The 22,691-nt window shown below is 35.3% G+C and overlaps 1 protein-coding gene across 1 annotated transcript in view; it reads left to right on the top strand.

The window, feature by feature from the left end:
* The window catches only part of LOC120626102 (GATA-binding factor C-like), a 138,086-nt gene that overhangs the window by 89,827 nt on the left and 25,568 nt on the right, over positions 1-22,691 (top strand). Inside the window, exon 4 of the mRNA XM_039893395.1 lies at positions 12,410-12,544. Within this exon, the coding sequence (XP_039749329.1) occupies positions 12,410-12,544 (135 nt within the window). The remainder of the gene's footprint in view (positions 1-12,409; positions 12,545-22,691) is intronic.

Genomic DNA, 22,691 nt, shown 5'->3' with positions numbered 1-22,691 from the left:
CGGATCGGTCGACTCCGCACGCCTTTGAGAACATTATGGAGAACTGTCAAGCAGGTTTCCTCATGATGTTTTCCTTAACAGTAGAAGCAAGTTATATTTTAATTGCTTAAAGGCTTATATCACATGTACATTAGAAAAGTTAGAGGTGCGTGCTGGCATTCAAACTCGGCTAGCTGAAAGTGATGCCGAAGTCAGTTGTGGTGAGCTATCACCGCTTATATACTAATAAAATATATTTTTTTTTTTTTAACGAAATGTTTGCCATCCCATAAATAATGATTCTAATTCTGAAAAAAAAACGTCAACAACATGTTTTTAACGAAAAAAAATTCGTCCCATAAATAGAGATTATAATCCTGAAACAAAAAGTCAATAACATTAAAATAGTCTTGCTTGCGTGAAGGCTATTTTTGAGTAAACAATTTATAAACCTAATGTAAAATTTGTAATAAATTGTAATAAAATCGGACAGGATAGGTTTATCGACCTCTAGTATAATGTGGAGGTGGGCACTACGCCTTTGGGCGTTCGCAGGTCCCATTAACTTAGACTGCATCATCACTTATTATCAGGCTAGATTTTAGTCAGTGACTACGTGGAGTACTACGTGGAGTGGAGAATGTGTAGTGGAGAAAATGTATAGTAGACCGCTACGTCCGCTGAAACAGTTTACAAACAATGACATAGATAAAATCAGGACCTGTAACCTTTTTTTTAATCTGATGTAACTCTCCTAGATACCTAATCTCTCTTACCATTAACAATTCTGACCGTGTCAAATCATTTTAAGCCGTAAGTAACATATAGTTAATATCTCTCTTTAATCAATTAACTATGTTACTCCACTTTACATATTTATCACTTATTTTTGATTTATGTAGAAACTACAGAAACTGTTGATCTGTGTTTTAATTCAAATATCGAATCGAAATCGACTTGTTTTTACAAATTCAGAAATAATGAAATTATTACATCATTATCTACGGTCTAGAAACCTACGTAATAAATAAAACATGAACCTTTTAATCATAAAGTAGGTAGGTACATTAGGTACTGTAAAAAGTGTAATGGCGAACTTTATTAATGCAGTTAATCGCACAGCCATAAATACAACTTGAAGACAGTTATAAGTAATCTATTATGTCATTGCAGTAAATCACAAAAGTAACCTTCAGGCATTCTAATAAAACTCGGGAATATCAAACGTTTTTTGATCCTATAGCACAGAGAACACTGTGCAACACGGTTTTAATTCAATATAGGCCGAGATAGGACTGATAAAAATGTGTCTAGATTTCATGCTTACTTTAGCAATAAAGGTTTTTTGCGACTTATTTACCTTTAATCTAGCCGGCGTAAAATATGCTATAGGTTGTTACTTTTTCGAGTTGTAAATATATAAGAGAGATAATTTTATGGTTGGTTTGTTTTTGTATTTCAACAATGTCTCTACCAAGATTATATATTCTCTACTTTGTAGTGGCAAACATATTTAATTAATTATATATATTGTCTTTTAGGCCAGCTTTCATGATGCAGATGTAACGAAACCAATATAGAATAAATCTTGCAAGTTTACACATATAAGCAGAACTAATATATTCAACATTTTAATTAATTTCTGATGATGTCATTATAGACACCTTTTTAACCAATGGACTTAGCTAAAAATTTCTTTCAAGGATGTCATTAATCAACATTTCTTACCTGGGTCGTTCGCTCACCAACAGAGGGGTTTACTAATTGTCGAGATCTTCTTCAGTATTAGTTGTAAGAAACTTCAGCTTCGCACCCGGTTGCACAAAGTCGGTTACTGATTCACCAATAGCCCCAATAGGTTACCTACATCATTTTTGTTTCGATCCCGTAGATATACTCGAAGCATGGCTGTCACCATCGCCTGCTGGGTAACTGAGCTTTCTTATGAGGCTTGTTTCTGATAACATGGAAGATAAATCCTCGTATACATTACATAGATGTTTTGACGGTTGTCTCTCGGCTGGATATGAAACACAGTGTATCTCGCGGCCTCGCCTTGTATCTAATTTGAAAACGGCCGCACTGTCCTTTGCCATTCAATGCAAATTCACACGTTACGAGAAGCGATCCGACGCTGAATTACCAACATTTAGTCGCCTCTGGATATTATTTTAAATTCGTTGGCAATGTTGGCGCAGTTAATCTTTTGTATCACACATACCTACGGTGAGGAATGCGTCAACATCATAACCCCTTTAGTTGATTCGTGAGATTGTACTGCAAGTCAGTTATCTTTTTTACTGGGTAACTGGGTACTTACCAGGGTATGCATACAGCAGGAACATTGCAAACAACGGCAAAAATTCTCCTCCTACACGAGTTATGTATTAATTTTAGGGTAGGCAGTGCTTTTGTGCATCTATGAAGTGCACGCAACTACTGCTGGTAAGTGGAAAACGATCGATTATAAATAAAGTAACATATCGCGGGGCATGCAAGAAACATGCCCTACAATAATCCCCTGTCTCCGTCAACTCCGTCTCCAGACCGGAACTAAGCAATGCTGGAACACAGCAATGCTGCTTAGAGCCAGAAATAGACATTTCGGAAGTAGTGCCGAACTCGGTCACAAAAAGCTCTACTGCGATCTTCTGATCAATTTGAGTTAGATCATCGTAAAATCTTCATAAAATTTGAAAAGCGAGGCATTTTTAAATTAATAAAAAGTTATTTAAGAAGAAGAAGAAACAATTTATTGCACGTATAACATGCAGGAAAAGAAACAGTAAGGAGTATACAGTACACAATGTAGACATGCAAAGGCGGCCTTATTGCAAGCAATCTCTTACCGGCAACCTTTGTAGATAGGACTTACAGCAAGAAAACGGGATATCGATTTTGATTTGCACAATAAAGAGTTCAAACTCTTTATATCCCAAGATCTTGATTAAATATCCATGTAATGAAATAATCTAGGCAGTAGGTACGAGTACGTACACCATTTGAAATGGAATAAAAATTATATATATTTTATTTATATATTTGTATAATTTTAAATCTTATTTATTGCACAACCTACCTCTTTTCTATGTTTTTTCCTTTTACGCCATTGGTTACCTGGAAGAAATCGCTATGTATAAGGCCACCAAATTGTACTCTCTTTATATGTATTTATATCTTTGTAACTACTTTTTTTTCTTTGGTGTACAATAAAAGTGTATTCATTCATTCATTCATTCATTAATCGAATATGTTAAAACTTTGATGGAGACAAGGAGTAACATTGCTAGAAAAAAGATAACGTCAAATAGATAAACACCTTCATTTTGGAAATCAGTTGAAAAATAACAACTCAATACTACATGCAAGATATGGATTGTGCAACCTTCGGTAAATAGTAGAGTCGCTGTAACGTCGTTATCCGTCGAGATTATCGGTTGATAAAACCGAAAATTAGTGTTATCACTTCCACCGTAATGTTCAATCGAAGATTAGGTACTGCGGGTATTATTTATAGTATATAATTGTGATATTCGTATTGTCAGTAAAGGTAGATCTTGCTCAACATATATTTTTTATTATTTTATTTATTTAACTCTTTATTTGTACACCACTATGAAGTTAGGAAAAAAAAAACAATAGAAATACAAGGACATAAGATTAAATTTAGATTTTTATAACTTTATAGTATTAGCCATTGAGAAGCGGTGATAGTTCAGTGGGTATGACTTCAACTTCGCTTTCGGGGGGCCGAGTTCGAATCCCAGTAACTACGCACCTCTAACTTTGCTAAGTTATGTGCGTTTTAAGCGATTAAAATATCACTTGCTGCAATGTTGAACGAAAACATCGTGAGGAAATCTGCAGGCCTAGGAGTTCTCCATAATGTTCTCAAAGGTGTGTGGAAACCACCCATCCGCTCTGGGCCCGCGTGGTGGACTACAACTTTAACCTCTTGTCATTGTGGGAGGAGAATTTCAATCTTGGTTGCAGATTTAGTAAATTTAAGTTTTTATCAAGAATAACTTAAATTTTCGTTATCCTTTTGGAGAATAATTATTTTTTCGTTACTTTACGAGTCACTTCGTTGAGTCTTCCTTTATTTAACCAACAACTTTAATAACGGTTCATTTATTATACATCTCAAGTAAATCGTTATTTGTAATCATTCAGCTTTTTAATGTGCCAACTACTGCGAACAGACCTTTTTTAAAAGACAGAGTAGATTTATGTAATTTTAACTTTTTCAGTAAAATTATTTTCACAAAATGCCTTTTAATTTATGCAAAACATAGTCAAGCTTAGATTTACAGAAATTCAAAACTAGTTAGTTATTACTAATAAAAACCTGTAAAAGACAAGGTAAGTTCATCACCTATGTACTAACAATGTCATAAAATTATAATAGCAATAAATTTTAAATATAGTAAGAAAACTTACCATACATAGATTATACAATTTTATAATGAGTAAACACTGCTAAACATTTTTTAATCGATGTATTTGAAATTGCTTACATTTTTCTTTTCCGATATCGATGACATATGCATGAACCGAAACCTTTTTTTCCAATAATATATCTTAATATATATAAATCTCCTGTCACGATTTTTGTCCGCGATGGACTCCTAAACTACTTAACCGATTTTAAATAAAATTGGCTCACCGTGAGCAGTCTGTCACTCAAGAGATAGGATATCTTAGATCTTTAATTATAGTCGCAATTTTATTTTATTGCAAATTATTTGTCACATGTTATATAATATATATATATATATGTATATATATACTAAAATACTCACTTAAGGCTAAGCGATACTGAATACTTTAAAAACAAAATCAAACGCAGACGAAGTCGCGGGCAACAGCTAGTACATTATAAAACTACACTACAACTACATGTGTTACTTACGAATCATCGCCATAAATGTATGAATAGATATAAAAACAATTGCAAAGTTAGCGCTAGGCCTTGCGTATCTGCGGCGAGACCTTATTTACATTTCAGTGGCGCCATCCATCAACGTCTGACTGAACTAATTACAGTGCATTCCCATGTTTTTTACTATACATAATAAGCACTGCAACTATTATTATAATGATGATTCTAGAATCTACATATGGAACTCGTGATACAATTTGCTTGGCAATAGATTTTTATTAAATACGAGATATTTTGTGGCGGTATAGGTATAAAAAAAAGTTGCACGATCTAAGTTGGTACCTATGCATTTTACTATTGCAAGTTGTATCTGCATATTCTTTAGTATTCCCACAGAAATATAGTATGCGCATAAAACAGTCTTAATTATATATGACTGTACCAACAGCATTAAAGCTAAACAGCTTAGATGACCGGTACGATATTGTGTGGAATTATTCCAAAGAAAAAGCTTTCAATTTCAATTTATTCAGCACAATAATTAATTTTATAAATTTATATAATATAATGTTTAAAATAAATTTAATTATAATATGATGTAACGTATGCACACCTAGCCTTGGGCCAAGTTTGGGCGCAGCCTTTTTTAAAATTAAATAATTCTATGAATTTCAAAAATATAAGCAAAACTACGTATAGTAGGGAAATCGATTTTATTGGAGATGCTCAATATGAAAACAATCATTTACGGAATAAAAGCATTGCTCTATGAGGTTTTCTTTTTTAAATATTTCTTCATTTTCAGTTTTCGTACTAAAATCTGGCTGATGGTTCAATATTTTTATAGATATTGCGTATGGACAGTGCTTTTGCATTCTACTTTGCTATAAAAAGCTTTTGCATTCGACTGCTTTATTATAAGAGTGCTAACTTAGACAGCCTTGACCGAATTCCCTGGTTAGAAAAAGAGTACAGAACCAAACCCTTAGTCATCATCATTGTACTAAGTTTTAATACGGTAGGACCGTTTCTTTTTTCTCATATCAGATAATAATGTATAAACCGTCTGTAGAAAGTCTTGTACTGTGAACTATCCAAGTGGGTTAGTGTTCTGACCATACTTTGAAGTCCTGAAGTCCTAGGAACAAAACAACGACTATGTCAGTCAATAAGCGATGTTTCTAACCAACCAAAAATCATTGATTTAAAACGTTATTGTTTTAAATTAGCTCACTGACCAAAATATATAAATTATTTTTGCACTGACCAATATAGTTATTTTCAGATTTAAAATTAGTTTTTAAACGTTCTTGACATATAAACAACAATTAATTGCAACCACTAAAATTATTTTTAAGCCGGATGACGCGGCGTGACGCGGGCGTCGATTACGATGTATACGATGTAATCTCGCAGTACGCACGGCGGCTTAATGTGTCAATCCAATGCGATTCGTATCGGGCCCGTATACCAACCGCTCCTATTGGGCAGCCGACCGCCTTTGTTAACGTAACGGATTCATAAAAATTCGACCTATCCAGCCTGTTGTGCTGTATCTTGTTCGGCTGTCACTTTTTATCGAATCGCCGTATTGAGCAATTAGGCTACAAATTAATATTATACCTACCTACGGCAATGTCAATGGCTAGACAATCTACGATCAATAATAAAGAACCAGGCAGAAGGTCGGAAACAGAAGTAGGTACGTGTCTTGGATGAATAATTATTATTCTCAGTTCGGAAAATAGAAAAAATATTTAGTTTTAAAAACGTGCGTTTTACACTCGGTAATGAAGATTAAGTTATGATTGTAAATGACAGAATATTTATCTTCATAGATGTAATAACAAAATTTAAGTTATACATAGATGAAGTCGTTTGTAAATTATACTTTTTTGCAAATAACATTGACCATGGTTGGACTAATCTGAAATTAAATCTCAAAACTTACTACGCTCTTATTTTTCGGGGTGTTTTACGAGTATAGCACCAATCGAAAATCTAGTAGTATTTGATCAAAGTAGTCATTGAATCAACTATTGACTGAGCTTAATGTCAGTTAGTTTGAACAGTCAGTTCAAACTGATCTATTTTACTGAACTATTAACAAAATGTATGTTGTAGCGTCAATAACATAATTTGCAGTTGCGGTTCATTTAGTACTTTATGACTTTTTCGTACCGTGTGGTCGTAGTTAATATTATATAATGAGTGTAAAAGCGTCTTTGCACGAAAAAAGAAATGTGCTGAAGGAAAATTGTATTTATCTACTTAAAATTCGTTATTACAGTTTTTCTATCACTTAAATATTACAATAACCTTGTACTCTGCTTTATTTTAAGAATCTACTTCATGATGTTAAACAACACGAACCTCCAGATACCTAACACAATACACACGTAAAGCGGCCTTATATTATTAAAAGCTGAAACTAACTGTGTGTGGGTGAACACGATGAAAATCTTTATTTTCACGCTCTATCTCTCTTTATCTAATCGCCCCGGTCTGATAAGGACGGAACGCCGGAAAAACTGGTGCGGGGCGAGGGGTAAAGGCTACATCGATTCCGCGCTTTCACTGCTAGGGGCCATGTAAACCTTTAAAAATAGTACTCTAGCCATGCGATTGTCATCTCTACGTTTATTTATGTAGGAGCGAAATTTCAGCATTGAGAGCTCTCCGGTAAATGGATTGCCTCCCTCTTGGGGGTTCTCATAGTGGGATCTAGATGACGTAGATATGCTGATAGGCGGCTATGTGTGCGATGTGGCTGAACGGAGTTTGTCTATGTAGTCTATAGACGAGCTGGTCTGTGTTTTACGAAGTTATACGGGTGTTGTGAAGGGACGCTTCCGACGGGTTAAATTTTGCCCGTGTTTGCAAATATATGAGGGGCTGTAGGTAACCATCCCTTTTTGTAATATAATTTTATGTTTAAGTATAGATAGGTGGATAGATTAGGGAAGACGGAGTCTGTGATTTGATTTGATTAGGAGGTGTTTGCCGAGGGTCGGGGAGATAAGGCTGATTGGATCGCAAGTGGGAGGGCATGCCCTTATAGAAATATGTTTTTAATGTGGGTGAGCTTATTGAATTATCTGAGTTACAGAGAGTTGGAGTGAAACTAATCCGTTTGCTGTGTTGGTTAATAATTACTTTAAACCAGTGCTTATTCGTTGGGTTCATTGAATTATTTACTTCTAATTTGAAATGTTTGAACTTCTCAGTGTGTTTAATACAATATTGATGCTGATTATTGAATTGTGGTGTAAATAAAATGTAAACATTTCACATATAAAATAGAATGTTTATTTCTGAGATCATTTTGGTGCGGATTATATAGATTGAAGAAATTATAAATTACACTTTGGAGATTTTCCTGCTTTTAGCGGACTATAGAAAATTAAGGTTTATGTTCATTGCATACATAATATGTATTTCCGCAAAGCAACGCAAGCTTGTAATTATTTATAGAGTAATAAAAAAATACTTTAAGATTGACCACTTTTAAGGGACAGCATTAAGTTCTATTATAATCGGTATATTTGGTCCCAAGTTGACAACAATAGGACGGTTTTTGTTCACGTCACAACACAAAAGGGGCCCTGATTTTGTCATCGCGTCCTTTGAGTTTACACTACACTGAAAATTAGAGTACCATAACAATATGTACTGAATTTGATCTAAGTACCAGTATTTTGTTGTATAAAGCTTTTTTATCTTCGGCGGCATACTGTTTTCTGTTTGATAGTTATTTTTTGGAAGCCTGCACGATATCGATCGCCGTGGAATGTTGTTGACAGTGAAATGGGTTTAACAATTAATAAAACTCTTTGGAGTCTTTGGTCCTCGGGACAAGTGTCCGCATACCTTAGATTTTTATTCATCTTATTTGGGAATTTTTATATTTCTCTTCTTTAATTAGATATAGTGTCTCTGTCTTAAATATCTTACAAAAACAAGAGCCGTTTTAGAATATTGAAGAGATTGTTATTATAATATAAGATAGGTTAGGTATTCTCTGGCTCTAAAAGGATGACACGTAATCACATCATCATTTTAATATAATGCATAGATTTATGATTAACTTTTAGAAAAGCGTTCTCAATTCAATTGATTTTTTCATTACATAAAGTTATTCTATACTTTTTTTTTATTATATTACGAGTATGTTTCTCCATTAAACTTCTTTTTATGTTGCTGTCAAGATCTATATTCCAGACATAAGAAGATAAGTTAACATACAAATAGAACTGATTTACGTTTACTATAAATAATTTCTCAAAAAAAATAATTTGAAAGAATTTATAGTAAGAAGAAAGGCATTTTGGTTTTTCATTGTACTCGTACGTACCAAAAGTTTATAACGAAGTTTAAATAATTTTGATTAACTCATTCAAACCACGAATTCAATGTCTTTTCAGAATAAAAATTAAATTTTATTACTTACCTAATTTCAAACTGACTTATACATAATCATACTACCAGTCTAACCATACTATCAGTCATCTTAGCACCCATTACACAAGCTACGCTTACTTTAGGACTAGATGGCGGTTTGTATTGTCGTAGTATATTTGTTTATTATATACTTAAACACCTATTTGGTGGTATTGCCCCTTCATAATAAAGGTTATTTGTATTTCTAGAGTGACTGCACCTCTTCATTGTAAGGAAATGATAAATAATCTACCATATTTATTAAAGCATTTAGTTTCAGCAAATAATTTATATAAACATGTAGTTCTTTGGCTCCAATTCAAGAAGGAACGTGATTTTTATAGTATTATTCAGCCGGTTGTTTGTGGTATCGAAAGTAATATCGGTCATAAAATTACGAGTAAACAGCCGTTTTTCCATGGAAATAAAAGCGCCCCCACGACCGGTTGACTTTTATAATCGGCTTAGGCGGTACCCCTCCGGTTTAGTCGGCACTCTCCCTTGGGAGCCGCGTGATGCAGCGGGTGTTATAGCTTGATGAGAAAATCTTATCTACAGATTATAAAATCGGTTTCGCGTAATTGAGTCATAAAACCAAAAGTAAATTTTTACCTCGCTTCATAAACTTATTCTGCTCAGTGGTAATACTGTTGTTTCCTAACAAGCAAATAATGCTACTTTTATAGACTTAGCTTTGCTTGACGACTAAGGTGAATTTAAGGCGAAAATCATACTTACCTATTCAGCTTTACGAAGCTGGAGTGGTAATCGAAGTGGCTTACAGCACGGAGAACCGCTGGATTTAGATATACAAGGTCCCGAAGTTTTCACTTCGCATCGGAAAACACTTGCAATAGTTGGATACACAAATTTTTGACTCTCTTGATATTTGACTTGATTGTTATATATCAAGAGAGTCAAAAAATTTTGTAAACTATGGTAATCCTATACTAAACATAGTCCAAGCATATGAAACAACGTCAAGTCTGTTTGTTTGTCGTGACTCTACCACCGATTTGGGAGGAAGATTATTTCAACACATATGTTTATAAAATATAACTGCTGTTTCAATGCGGTTTGGCGGGCTATTGCAGTAAAATTGTAATACAATTTAAGTGACAATATTGATGATTGACAAGTCTAGGAAAACCTTCAAAAAAAAAGTATGATAAAAAAGATGTTACAAAATTTGCGACATTTGCGACATCAAATAACTAAGGTTAAAGTAGCAATCAAATCAGAAAAAGATTCGACTCGGAACACTTATGTAAGTAACAGCATGTGCAGTATTTAATTTATTGATTCCTATGTCCAAGGACAATATAACTATATGTTTGACAGATATACAAATTGTACGCGACTTGAGTCATGCTTCGATAGGGAGAAAAAGATTTGGTTATTGGTTCGGCTAATATGGCGAGCTCTAATCTTATTCTGGCACAAAGGAGATGCCATGACGAGGCGAATATTGACGCAAACCATTTAATATTTAGGTATTCCGATATGCAGTTGTACCGACGTGTACAACAGGTTTAACCAGTATTGATTTAAAAATTGTTACTTCGTTACAGACACTATTGTTTTTGCCTGAGATAAACATGCTTAGTGCATTGGCTTCGACTGACACAAATACGTATGTACCTACTCGTTTAGATATCTTTTATCTGATCACGATTATTGTAATATAGCTGTTTTGTACGTTATGAGAACATTTGCCGCGCGTTTAGTGCTTCATTTTATGTTTAACGATTCGGTAATTGTGTTTGGTTTTCGAGCTCGTCAGTACCGGGGAACGATACAGTCACTTACAGTATTACCTCGGACAATACGACGGTGCGGTCATGATAATCTTGGAAGTATTCGATTCTAGTTACCGAGAACCGATCCGAGTAGACGCTCCGAATAGTTTGTTCGTAATATTTTACGACTTCAATACTTTTTGTTCGATAAATGACATGACAAATTAATGGATTTATTATGAGTCGGATTGTGCGGCTCGTTTTATTTTCGTGTCGGTTTAGGACGAATGCATTTTTAATTGAGTGGGGCACTTTTGTGGACTATATAAAACGGCCACCGCATGCCGTGGATATTTTTTGTTTGATTGACGTGTAGTAATGGGCAGGTGCGTAAGAGGGCCCTCCGATAGCTACCCGCTTTTTTGATTCCAAGTTCATATGTTCACTTTTTGTCGGCCGTGCCGTTTGGCGACCCGCTTTTGTCGTTTGATTGTTCTTAACTTTAATGGGACTGTAAATTTGCAAGTGACGTTTAACATGTGCCTTCATGTTTGCGGGCTTTCTATCTTTATGGTCTCGTAAATAATACTGAACAATAACTAGATACCTGTCCGTCGTGTCTTTTTAGCTCTACGCGGTATTGATGAAGTGTCAGTTTGTCAGTCAGTGCGGCACCTGAGAGGCATAAATAAGAATTTGAATATAATTTATAAATAAAGTAAGAATGGAAATAGCATAACGACAGGTAGCATATCTCCTCGTATTTCTGAAGTAAAGTATTCGTCATAATCATCATCAGTCCATTAACATAAAACTGCTTAGCTCAGGCTTCCTCTTCCAAAGAAGAGGAGGTTTATACAGTATAGACCCACCACGCTGCTCCAATATGGGTGGTGAGCTAGTGGTGCACCGGTACTACGGCATAAATGGTTCAGTGGATCTCAGTAGTAGGGTAAACAATATGGACATACTCCCAGTTCTAATTTACAGATGGTTTTTACTACGTACTGAAGAATAATGTATATAAAATTATAAGAATCTATCATATTGTATGTTCATTGAAGATTTCAAATGTGAGGTGTCATAGAGTGAGTTGAAACTCTCATACCGTCTTTTCTCCTATGAGAAGGGACAGCAGCTGGGACATGAGGAGAAAGATTAGAATCCGTATAGTACTGTCTGGAAACACGAAATATAAATACCTATGCATTCTCGAGGCAATCACGTAGCAAGCAAAACATTATTGCTTAGCATTAGGCACGATGGTAGCAAGCCCAAGCCTCTGATATGAAAGAAAGGAAAAATAAAACTTGTTGTCTATGGTTATTATAGTGTTCTTCAATACTAACCAACTGTTATCTTCTTGCAGTCACTACAAAGTGCGGCGCGGCGGGCGGGAACTTCGTGCGCGAACTGCAAGACCACGACGACGACGCTTTGGAGACGGAACCAGAACGGTGAGCCAGTGTGCAACGCGTGCGGGCTCTACTACAAACTACATAATGTAAGTACCTACTTGAACAGTAATCGACGCCTTTGATCTTGACCTTGAAGACAGATTTGAGCAGTGACATGTTAGACTGAAATAAAACAGATTACGAATATGAATAAGTCTACGGGGATGAAACACCCAAATTCATAAGTATTTAAAAATTCTAAATACTCAATTGCGTCCCAAGGGCGAGTAAATCCCTCTGGATGAGTTGACTGTATTTAAGTTTACTTGGGGTCCAGCCGATCCCCCGCGGGGACTGGGGAGTAATGTGTCATAACACCCGTACAATTGTGTCAAGTTAAAACGATTGACTTTCATGACAATGCTAATACTATGTTACGATTTATTGGTTTACGTAAAGTGTAATCTATTCATATATTTTTTTGCAATTTTTGACACTTTTATGGTAGAATTCAAATTTAAATTCAATAATACTTTATTCACATCCCCTTTGAAGCGTTGTTACACATTTGTTTCCATTATTATAAGATGATGGTTATAATTTGATCATATCTAAGTGTTAACTGACTGTGTTATGGTGGTAAAAAAAAATACCTGCTAAGTTAGTCTAGCTTTAGTTTTAAGTTATCGAATGTGTTAACTTATTCTAGATTCTATTTAAAATTACTAGACTCGTTAATAAGTTAACGAATCCACATTCGTTAACTTAAAACTAAAGCTAGGAGGGTTCCAAACACGCCGTGATCTAAGACACCAAACTTAGCAGGTATTTTTCTACCACCCTATCACAGTCAATTAATACTTGGCTATGATCAAAAGAATTCATATCCAATTAATTAATCCATTCTATACAATAGATGCTTATTCCATAACTTCGGTATATTCGGGAAATTTTGAATTTTCTGTTATAAAATAACTAGTCACTTTATTTATCGAAACGAATACGTACATAATAAAAGTTGTAAAACAATTCTCACGACTCTCAGAACCCCGCATCAAACTATGCACTTCCAGCGATACATTACATTTCAAAAAGAACAAACATCATGCTATGGAGCGGTACAATGACAAGAATTAACAGTCATAGCGACCCTTCGAGTACTTGAGTTTATTTTTTGTTGTAATGTATACTTTGTTGCCTCTCTCAAAGAATTCAACAATACTGTTAGGCCTAATTATTCTAAATTCTAAAGCAGCAGATGCAGAACACTTGAGGAATGTGTGGAACGTTTTGCAATTTTATGAATCGAATGCGGGACTATATTGCTTACGAAAGCTATCCATCCGATATCCAGATTCTGGTAGTAGGGCGATAAAGACTAAAAGTCGGTCGGTCGGTTATCTTCTACTTCTTGGCTTCTTGAGGGTGATAATATTGGGTTATGTGGGCTCCCGGCACATGATGGGAGGCTTCGTGATCTCCTAAGAACGGTGCCTCCCTTGTACGACAACCATTCGGCATTTCCCGAGGAAAACGATTTCCCAAATTGATTGCCTGGCTGTGCCACATCAAACCGCCGACTTCCCGGAGCTACATAGAATATGGAAGAGTAAACGGACAAATCGTGGGGAATCTGACCGCTTGTGATTCCAAACTCCCATCGCTTGTTCGAAATGTGTGTTTTTAGAAAAATGCTTTTACAATTGTCACAAATTCTAATTTTAATATACCTACGTATGATGTGAATATTTACTGAATAGTTTAGTTTGTCAGTGTTATTTGTTAATATTTTCTGCAACTGCTCTTTGGTTGGATTTAAAGCCTGCCTTAATAATGCCTGATAGAATTAGCCACAGGAAGCGGGACTTCCCCGCAAATAGTGCGCAGCCAATGAAATGTACCAGCCAATTTGAAAGGCATGCCATTTACAAATCACCAGTACTTCGAATAGAGCCAATGAAAATAGGTCCTTAGCTAATACTCTCAAAGGTTAGATTTTCTCAAACTGTTTTATAACATGTTTACCTATAGTATAGCGACATAAGAGATAGCTACTTAAGAAGTTGAAAGCATAATGATGGGAGCACAATACGGGAATGGACCAGTCACCAGTAGCGATGTCAAGATGTGAGGAACGCCTCCTCATACATATTTATAGAATCTTGTAAACATTCGCTGGCCCCTTGGCCTTGGCAGCGGGTCCCCATCAATCATACATAAAAATGTGAGAATCTAGTTTGAGGAAACGAGTTCGAATCCGTCTGCAACCTTTTTACGTTAGCGAGAATTTATTGTTATGTGCATCTATTTTGCATTTCGATTATGAAGATATTTCTCATAATGCCGAGTAGTGGATAATATCTTTTTTATATCTACTGCAGAGTTTTGGAGTGTATTTTCTTTGTTGAATTAAGACGAGAGAAAAATCCTTAGTGGAAATCGAACAATAACAGGGAAAATGAGTAGGTTGAGAATTCTATAAAGTAACTCTAGAGGTACGAGTAGAATAAAGAGAATGGAGTTCCTAACTGCTTGAAGTGTTGTGCATAGTAAGTAATTTTATAAAGACTGAACTACAATTAGGTAGGTCCACCAATCCACACTGGGCCAGCGTGTTGGACTACGGCTTTAACCCCTTCTCATTGTGGGAGGAGACCCGTGCTCTGCAATAGGCTGGTGACAAATAGATAGTTTGTATTTTTTTTATAATGTGTGAATATAATTTTATCTTTGTAGATAAAAATAGAACATCAAAGCAGGATTCACTCTCTAGCGATTTTAGTAGCCAGTATGGATCAATCAATATTCAAAGAAAAAAAAAATGCATCTAAATGGAACATGGTAGCGATGCGTAGTGTCTTACACGCAATGCATTTTCTCTAGGTACGTGTAATTATTCTCGTAAAGGGCATTGTCAAAGTATCGGCACAGCAAAGGAATATTCTGTAACAATGCGTAAATAAATACAGTATAATGTCGGGCACCGGGGCCGCTCGCGATCGATTTCACTCAAAAAACGCGATTCATACAATATCGCACGGGCCTATTGTGATTCGACGTCACCCGCGCATGCCTCCTACACAGCATCTCGCTATTCTTGATATATGCATCGCTGATATTATACAATTTAAATAGTTGGTTTATAATATTTTCATGTATTTTTAACAAGCAATTATAAAAATATTGTTGTTGTTAACATACCCTAGACAAGACAAGAGTGAAAGCTCACACAGTAAATAAAACCTTCATTTACCACAATTATTCTCTTTCGTATACAAAGCAAGAAATCAGATATAAATATATTTAAAAAACCAAAAAAAAACTTAGCTATGTAATACAAACTAAACAAAAACTACAATTAAGTTTATTGTTAGTGCCAAGTTTGATCTTAATCGGCAGGACCTTAAATTAGTAGAATTTATTATGTTAAAAACTTTTGGATATCTTCTTTAACAATCTGTCAAATAATAACGACGAAAATTAAAATCAAGTTAGTACCACCCAGCGTAATGAATATTCAAGGTAAGTTATCCAAAATGTGCCACACATGTTACGGTGATTAGATTAAACAAACGGCAATCAATTTATCAGTAAGTAATTAGTTTTGATTTTAGGGAGCTACATGCATTCGCATTACGGCTTATCTTATAAAGATTAAGCTATATCGATAACGGGAATTTCAGTGGATGTATAAACAACTACTTTATCACGATCGTGTTCTATTATCACATGATAACAGAAGTTTAAAAAGAATCGTATGATAACTATATTATAGCAATTTTTAATAAACTAAAAAAAGTGACTCTAGGACCTCTCACTCATAAATCATGAAACATTGCAACAGAGAGATCTAACAAAAATGCGTACATAATAATATAAAACTAAAAATAAACACATGAAGTAATTAGCAAATCCTTGCAAGTATTATGATGCATACATCCAGCTACACCACTCAAATACGTATCGAGTGTTTACTCAAAACACGCCTCTTGAGTTCTTACAATTGAGACCGCTTAAATTGCCCTTATAACTTATAACGTACAGTTACGAACACAACGATCAAGCTCTTTTGGTCTTTCTAAATGCGTTCTTGTATTATTGTTTTTAATAAATACATTTTATTGATCTTTTGATACATTCTTGTTTTGTTGACTTGATTGATATGGGAAACTTGAGCTTTCTATAGGACTTTGAAGGATGACTTGTAAGCTTGGTTGAAAGCACAGTTTTTCACTATGGTTGAAATTTATCTAAGTACCTGTTTTATGTTAACTGTTCACAATTATTTATACATGCAATAAACGGTTGCTGACCCTAATATTACTAAATTATAAACTCAGAAAGTGAGAGACGGTATGTAGATGATAGAATATAAAGAAAATCTCCAGTAAGACTTATAAAAAACTTAAGGATAGGCATTGTTAGAGTTATAAAAAGCCTACCCCTAAGTATTTATAACTCGTACTGGATTTTCTTAATTTTATATCATTTGCATACCCTGTGCATACCTTCAATGCACGCCACTATCAGAAACGTATATAGTATCCACAAAAGAACCAGAGTTACTTTCATAACCATAGTTCCGAACGTTAAGTAAGTTCAAGGATTAAAATTTCAGCATAGATGGATAAGGTGCTAAAGTGGCAATCTCATTGCATGAAGACGCAATCGGTGAAAAAACATCACTTGTCCCCGAATTGAAAAATAATAGTTTTCTCAGTGATATGACACTTTTTAATAACCTATACTTAATCACAATGGTAACCAATTGAATGCACCTAATCGGAAACTAAATTATTTATTTGGGCAACCACAATACTCGGTTAATAGGATTAACTAAGGTGCGTGGGTTCGATTCTCGGCAGTCAATACAAAATCGCTTAGTTAAACAGTTGTTCAAATGGCCACAAAAAATTGAACTGAGCTGGTTTAGTAATAAAAGCTAACTTGGTTTGACGATCTAAATTCTTATACCAACCGCAAAGGTTTTAACAAAAAGCACGTGTGTCTGTTAAGGTTTTTATAAATTTGTTTATTTAATTTATCACGCTCGTTTATTTGGTACTTCCTTCTACTTATAGACGATTAAGTTTTTGTGTTGCTTTAACTTTTTCATTACAAAACATAAAATTCATTATTAAATGCGTATTGGTAAGTATTTTTTGCCTTATTTCCGCCATAACTTATAACATTGATCCTAACTTTTTGAACAATAAGTACATTACAATTTTTATATTAATAGTTACCTCCTCATAAATTTAAGGTTAATTCTGAAAACGTTTAGAATCGCTGAAATAAATTATTTCATGCAGAACATTCTGTAAATACTAGTAAAAGTAGCATATTATGTCGTCAACTGAATATGACGTCATTAAAATTATAAATCCATTGCCAGCCCACTATAGGGCATGGGATTCCTCTAAAACTAAGAATGGTTTAAGTAGTCCACAGTAATGTCCTAGTCCGGATTAAAATTATATGTATATAAAATGCACATAACTCCGAGAAGTTGGAGGTGCGTGCCCGGACTTGAGCTCGGTCTCATCGAAAGGGAGACCGCAGTATTAACTACCAGGCTATCACCGCTAATGTCATCTGTAACTTAGTTTTCCGGAAGCTGACCGTTATTATGTGGTACTCCAAGTTTGACCTCTCTTCAGCACACACATAGGTACGGTTGTTAAATATCGATCTCTACATTTTAGCACAAATTATGCCTATTCATACATTCTTACGTTGCTATTTATCATACAAATGGAAAACTAAAGTATACCATATTAAGATTCAAAATTACTCTGTACAAATTGCACAATAAACAGGCACTATCATTAACAGGCAGCCGACAAACCCATCCTTATACATTCACCGATAAAATACTAAACAAATTAAGTTCTAACAACACTTCGGCCGTTTCGTAACTAGATCGCAACGTTAAGTGCCTTCCATACAAAAGTATTGGATTACCAGGTTGCATTCAAGCTAGAGAGAGAGCACATAATAACAGCTCAAATGATACATTTCGAATACAATGGGGCGATCAATTCAATTTTTGAATTGAGAACGCTCTTCTGGTTCTTTTTTTTCGGGCTAAAGTGCTGTTTTGTTCAGCCAACATCCGAGGGAATCTGACAGTCACTGTTTTTTCTTCTGTTTTTCTTTTGCATTAGATTTAAATGTAGGGTTATAGATACAAAGTAAACCTTCACTTTTTACACGCCTATTTAGATGACGTGGATTTTTTTAATATTAAGTCATAAGTACTTACTTCACAGTTTTATAGTTAGACATAAGTATATTTAAAGAGTCTATTATACTGTCGGGCTAAACTGCTTTGAGGGTTTAGACTATAAGCCTAACTATGCTAGCTGACTCTATTCTAGCTCTAGGCTAGATAAGGAACACTAGATAGATAGTTTGTTTTTATTTTGTTAGTAGTTTTTTTCACATCGATACTAATCAGTCAAATATAAACAGCCAGATCTAAACAGCTAGTTGGCGCAGTGGGCAGCTACCCTGCTTCTGCGTCCAAGACCGTAGTTTCGATTCCCACTACTGGAAAAATGTTTGTGTGATGAAAATGAATGTTTTTCAGTGTCTGGGTGTTTATCTGTATATTATAAGTATTTATGTGTATTATATTCATTAGCTATTTTAGTACCCATAGCACGAGCTACGCTTACATTGGAGCTAGATGGTGATGTGTGTATTGTCGTTGTCGTATATTTACTTATTTATTTAATTATATTTTCGCACCCGGCAGTAGCTTTTGTGGTTTGAGTAGTTACCTGAGATTTAGACCAAGCACGATGCTCCATTGTGGATTGGCAGGTAAAGTTAACACACCTGAGTACTTACCTCCCTGCACTGAATAACGAACTCTTACTCTTATGCAAAGATTATTATCAGGTGTTAGTGATTATGACCAGGACTGTTTGTGTTTCTTAGTGATAATGGCAATCTAATTTCTACGTGCTAAAGTATCACGTAGTAAAGGCCAAGTTGATCACTCATGTAGCGATTTATTCCAACTTTGCTTAACAAGCGCAATCGACTAATTTGACCTCTTTCAGCTAGGCCACACTATTATTATTATTATTATTTGTAGAGGGGACGCCTGCCATTGCCAGACGGGTGATCAGTCCTCTGTAAGGACTATTCCACCCTATTCTCCATGTTGGGACACAGGTTTACTGGTGTCCCGGCAGCATCCCCCCACCAGCCTCTTTTGTGAACCTCAGGATATCCCCTATAGAGAGGTTTGCTAGGTCTTCTACACTAAAACTGTCCTTACCTTGTAGTTCCCATCTTACCATCGCGTACATGGGGCACTCAGCTATGAAATGAAAACTGGTTTCCATCTCGCCACACTCTGGGCAGGATGGATCTTCTGCAATTCTCATTACCGTTAGGTGTCTATTTAACAGGCAATGTCCTGTGGTTATGCCTGCTACCAGTGCTATATTGGTTCTGCTCCGTGACATTAGTTGTTTTGTCTTCTTCTTGTCGAATGACTTCAGAAACAATTTCGATTGCCTATATTGTTCCAATATTGCGTTGAATTGTTCCATCTTGCATTCGATTCTCTTTCCATGATGCCTTCTATCACTCTTTTTGTGATGTTGTATGGAATGGGTAAACAAGGCTCAGGCCCGTAAAATTGGATGCTTGCGCCCATTCTTGCTAGCTCATCTGCTATTCGTTGCCCCGATTTCCTTTATGGCCACTAACCCAGGCAATCGACACTTTTGTTAACTCAGCTAGGCCACACTACTCAGAACTGTAAATATAAAGCTGTCTCAATAAACCTTCTATTTGCTAACATTCCTGAAACCTTACTAGTGCTTCCATCGCTTTCAGTAATATTACTTGAAATTGTTGACACTCAACAGAATTATATATTTGCGGGAAGTCCAATATGTTATATTAAAATAATACTGTTTTAAGACAGCAGTGGCAGTGAGCCCCATGTAACACGTAGGTACCTACCCTTTAAAATTAGAACAACATTGTTGAATTCCGTTAATAAAATAAAGCTTGCTACATTTTAACTAGCGGTGAACATAAAAAGAGCCTTTAAATTACTCATTACATTACATTACACATGCATCTGGCTGGTGGCCAAACGGCCAGCACGTTTGGCCGAATGTTATAATGACATCAATTTGAATATTCAACATCGAACAGCGATCCCATTTACATAGATTCGACCGTTGAATTTTGTGGCAGTGCAAAATGTTCTCTCCTAATTATGTCGCCCTAGAGTTTAATTTTAGCTACCGATGCCAAAAGCGATAAGGGAAAATGAAAAGCATTTATTTAAAAAAAAGCATTTATAAAAGCATTTTAAGTTGGCACGTCTTTAAGATTGAGCTTTGATTGAGACTGGTTTGTTAATCTTTGTTTGTTTTGTTTCTTGACGGCTCTTCTTAGATCAGGTCGCGTTTAGAACCCTCGTATTTCTAGGTTTAAGTTGGCGAACGTGGTTATCACCGTCCCCTTACGTTTATGAAACATATAAATATGAACGGTTCATAAATGCCTGTGATAGTTTTACATGAATATAGAATTTTTGAATTAGATTTAAGGTTGTTGATTGTACCATCAAATAAAAAACATAGATTCATAGGCGCACATAGCAAATGTTATTATGTTAAATAAAAAAGCCTTACATTTTATTTGAAGTGGGTTAAATAAAATGGTGCCGAAAAAAACAGCTATATTTTAATTAATGAACAGTGCAGTGCAGAAAACATTTGATATTTCCAATGCGTATGAGGTTCCCATTACATTGCAATATTTTTAAGTTTCTGACCTAACGGTGCAGGAAGTTATGCTTACTTAGAACTTCTCGTTGAATAATTAATTACCTTTGTAAAAAAAAAAATATCGAAATCACATTTCGATATTTTTTTTCTTATAATTGCTTGCATGAATGCATTATCGTCATTGAAGTAGCTTACCTTGTGACCCACAATTTTAGACACCTATCTGTTTAACCCAAAATCTATTGAAACAATACTGGAAGCGGTTGTGGAAAGAACACTATTACGAACATTGAATGTCACTGAACTCCTCCTAAATGGCTGGACCAATTTGAATGATTTTTTTGGTATGCGTTTGGGTGGCACCCTGGATGGTTTAAATTCACAAATCAGCCCGACAGATGGCGCTGGGGTCCACTAGTATTACTTTATATTTGAAATTGTTACGCGACATGGTATAGGGATGCTATTATTTTTAGGCATTTAATTTCGCTTTACCCATCAATTGAATAGAATATAACAAAAATACAAGTTAGCGTTTGCGCAGTAGGACGGAAAGATTTTATCTGTTGGCAATACAGAAAAAATGGCGCCCACCGGAAGTGTCCGAGCGCGCGGCGCGTTACCATTTTTTTTCTTTTTTGTTTTAAATGGCTTTTTCCCGGCAGCGTTCGGCCGGAAATGCGTTTGCGTAGAACAGCCATACAAAGCGAAACGGTAGTAGGTTCAATAAAGTTTATATGCAATTCTGACACTTGACACCGTTTCTTAGAGTTAATTTTCCTGCACCAGGTGTGTCGATAAAACCGTTTTCTGTGAGGCCAGGCGCATGGTGTGTAGCGCTAAATAGCATGTTTTTATTCATGAGGCTCCCATTCTGTTTAGCGAGCGATTCTCAGCTGATTTATTGTCTTCGTAATAAATTTGGGAAACTGTGAATCGTTTTTGTTTACAAGAATATACTACATTTACAATTAAATACATTTAAACGTTTATTTTGTTAGGTATTGAATCTTCCCGTTTAGAATTGGTAGTGCCAACCCTGACTTAGGAAATTGATTGTGTGGAAGAGATCGTTGAGCATTCGCTTTAAGTTATTATTACTTACATGCGGTAACAATCGTTAAAGCCCGACAACCTGCATTTAAGCAGCATGTCGGGTCTATGCTCTATATACGCTCTATCATAATATGAGAAGGGGGATTTTGTCCAGCAGTTGGATTTTAATACGCTGATGATGATGATGTGAAACGTATCTTGGTTTTTAATATACCTAGTTTTGATTCAAAACAAATTTACCTCAAAAAATCTTTTACTTAATGAGTGAAGAGTTAAATATAAAGGAAAATATACATCCATGGTTTGAGAAAATGGCAAGAAGATATGTGGTCGCACTATTACGGCTGCGGTCTGGTCACATTCCGTCGAAGAAGTTTACACATTTAATGGGTATATCTGACTCCCCGAACTGTCCTGATTGTGGAGTTATTGA

The sequence above is a fragment of the Pararge aegeria genome, chromosome 8 (genome assembly GCF_905163445.1).
Source record: "Pararge aegeria chromosome 8, ilParAegt1.1, whole genome shotgun sequence".
In the NCBI taxonomy this organism is placed as follows: domain Eukaryota; kingdom Metazoa; phylum Arthropoda; class Insecta; order Lepidoptera; family Nymphalidae; genus Pararge; species Pararge aegeria.
Note: the sequence above shows the minus strand (reverse complement) of the source record. Positions and strands in the feature narration are given on the sequence as shown.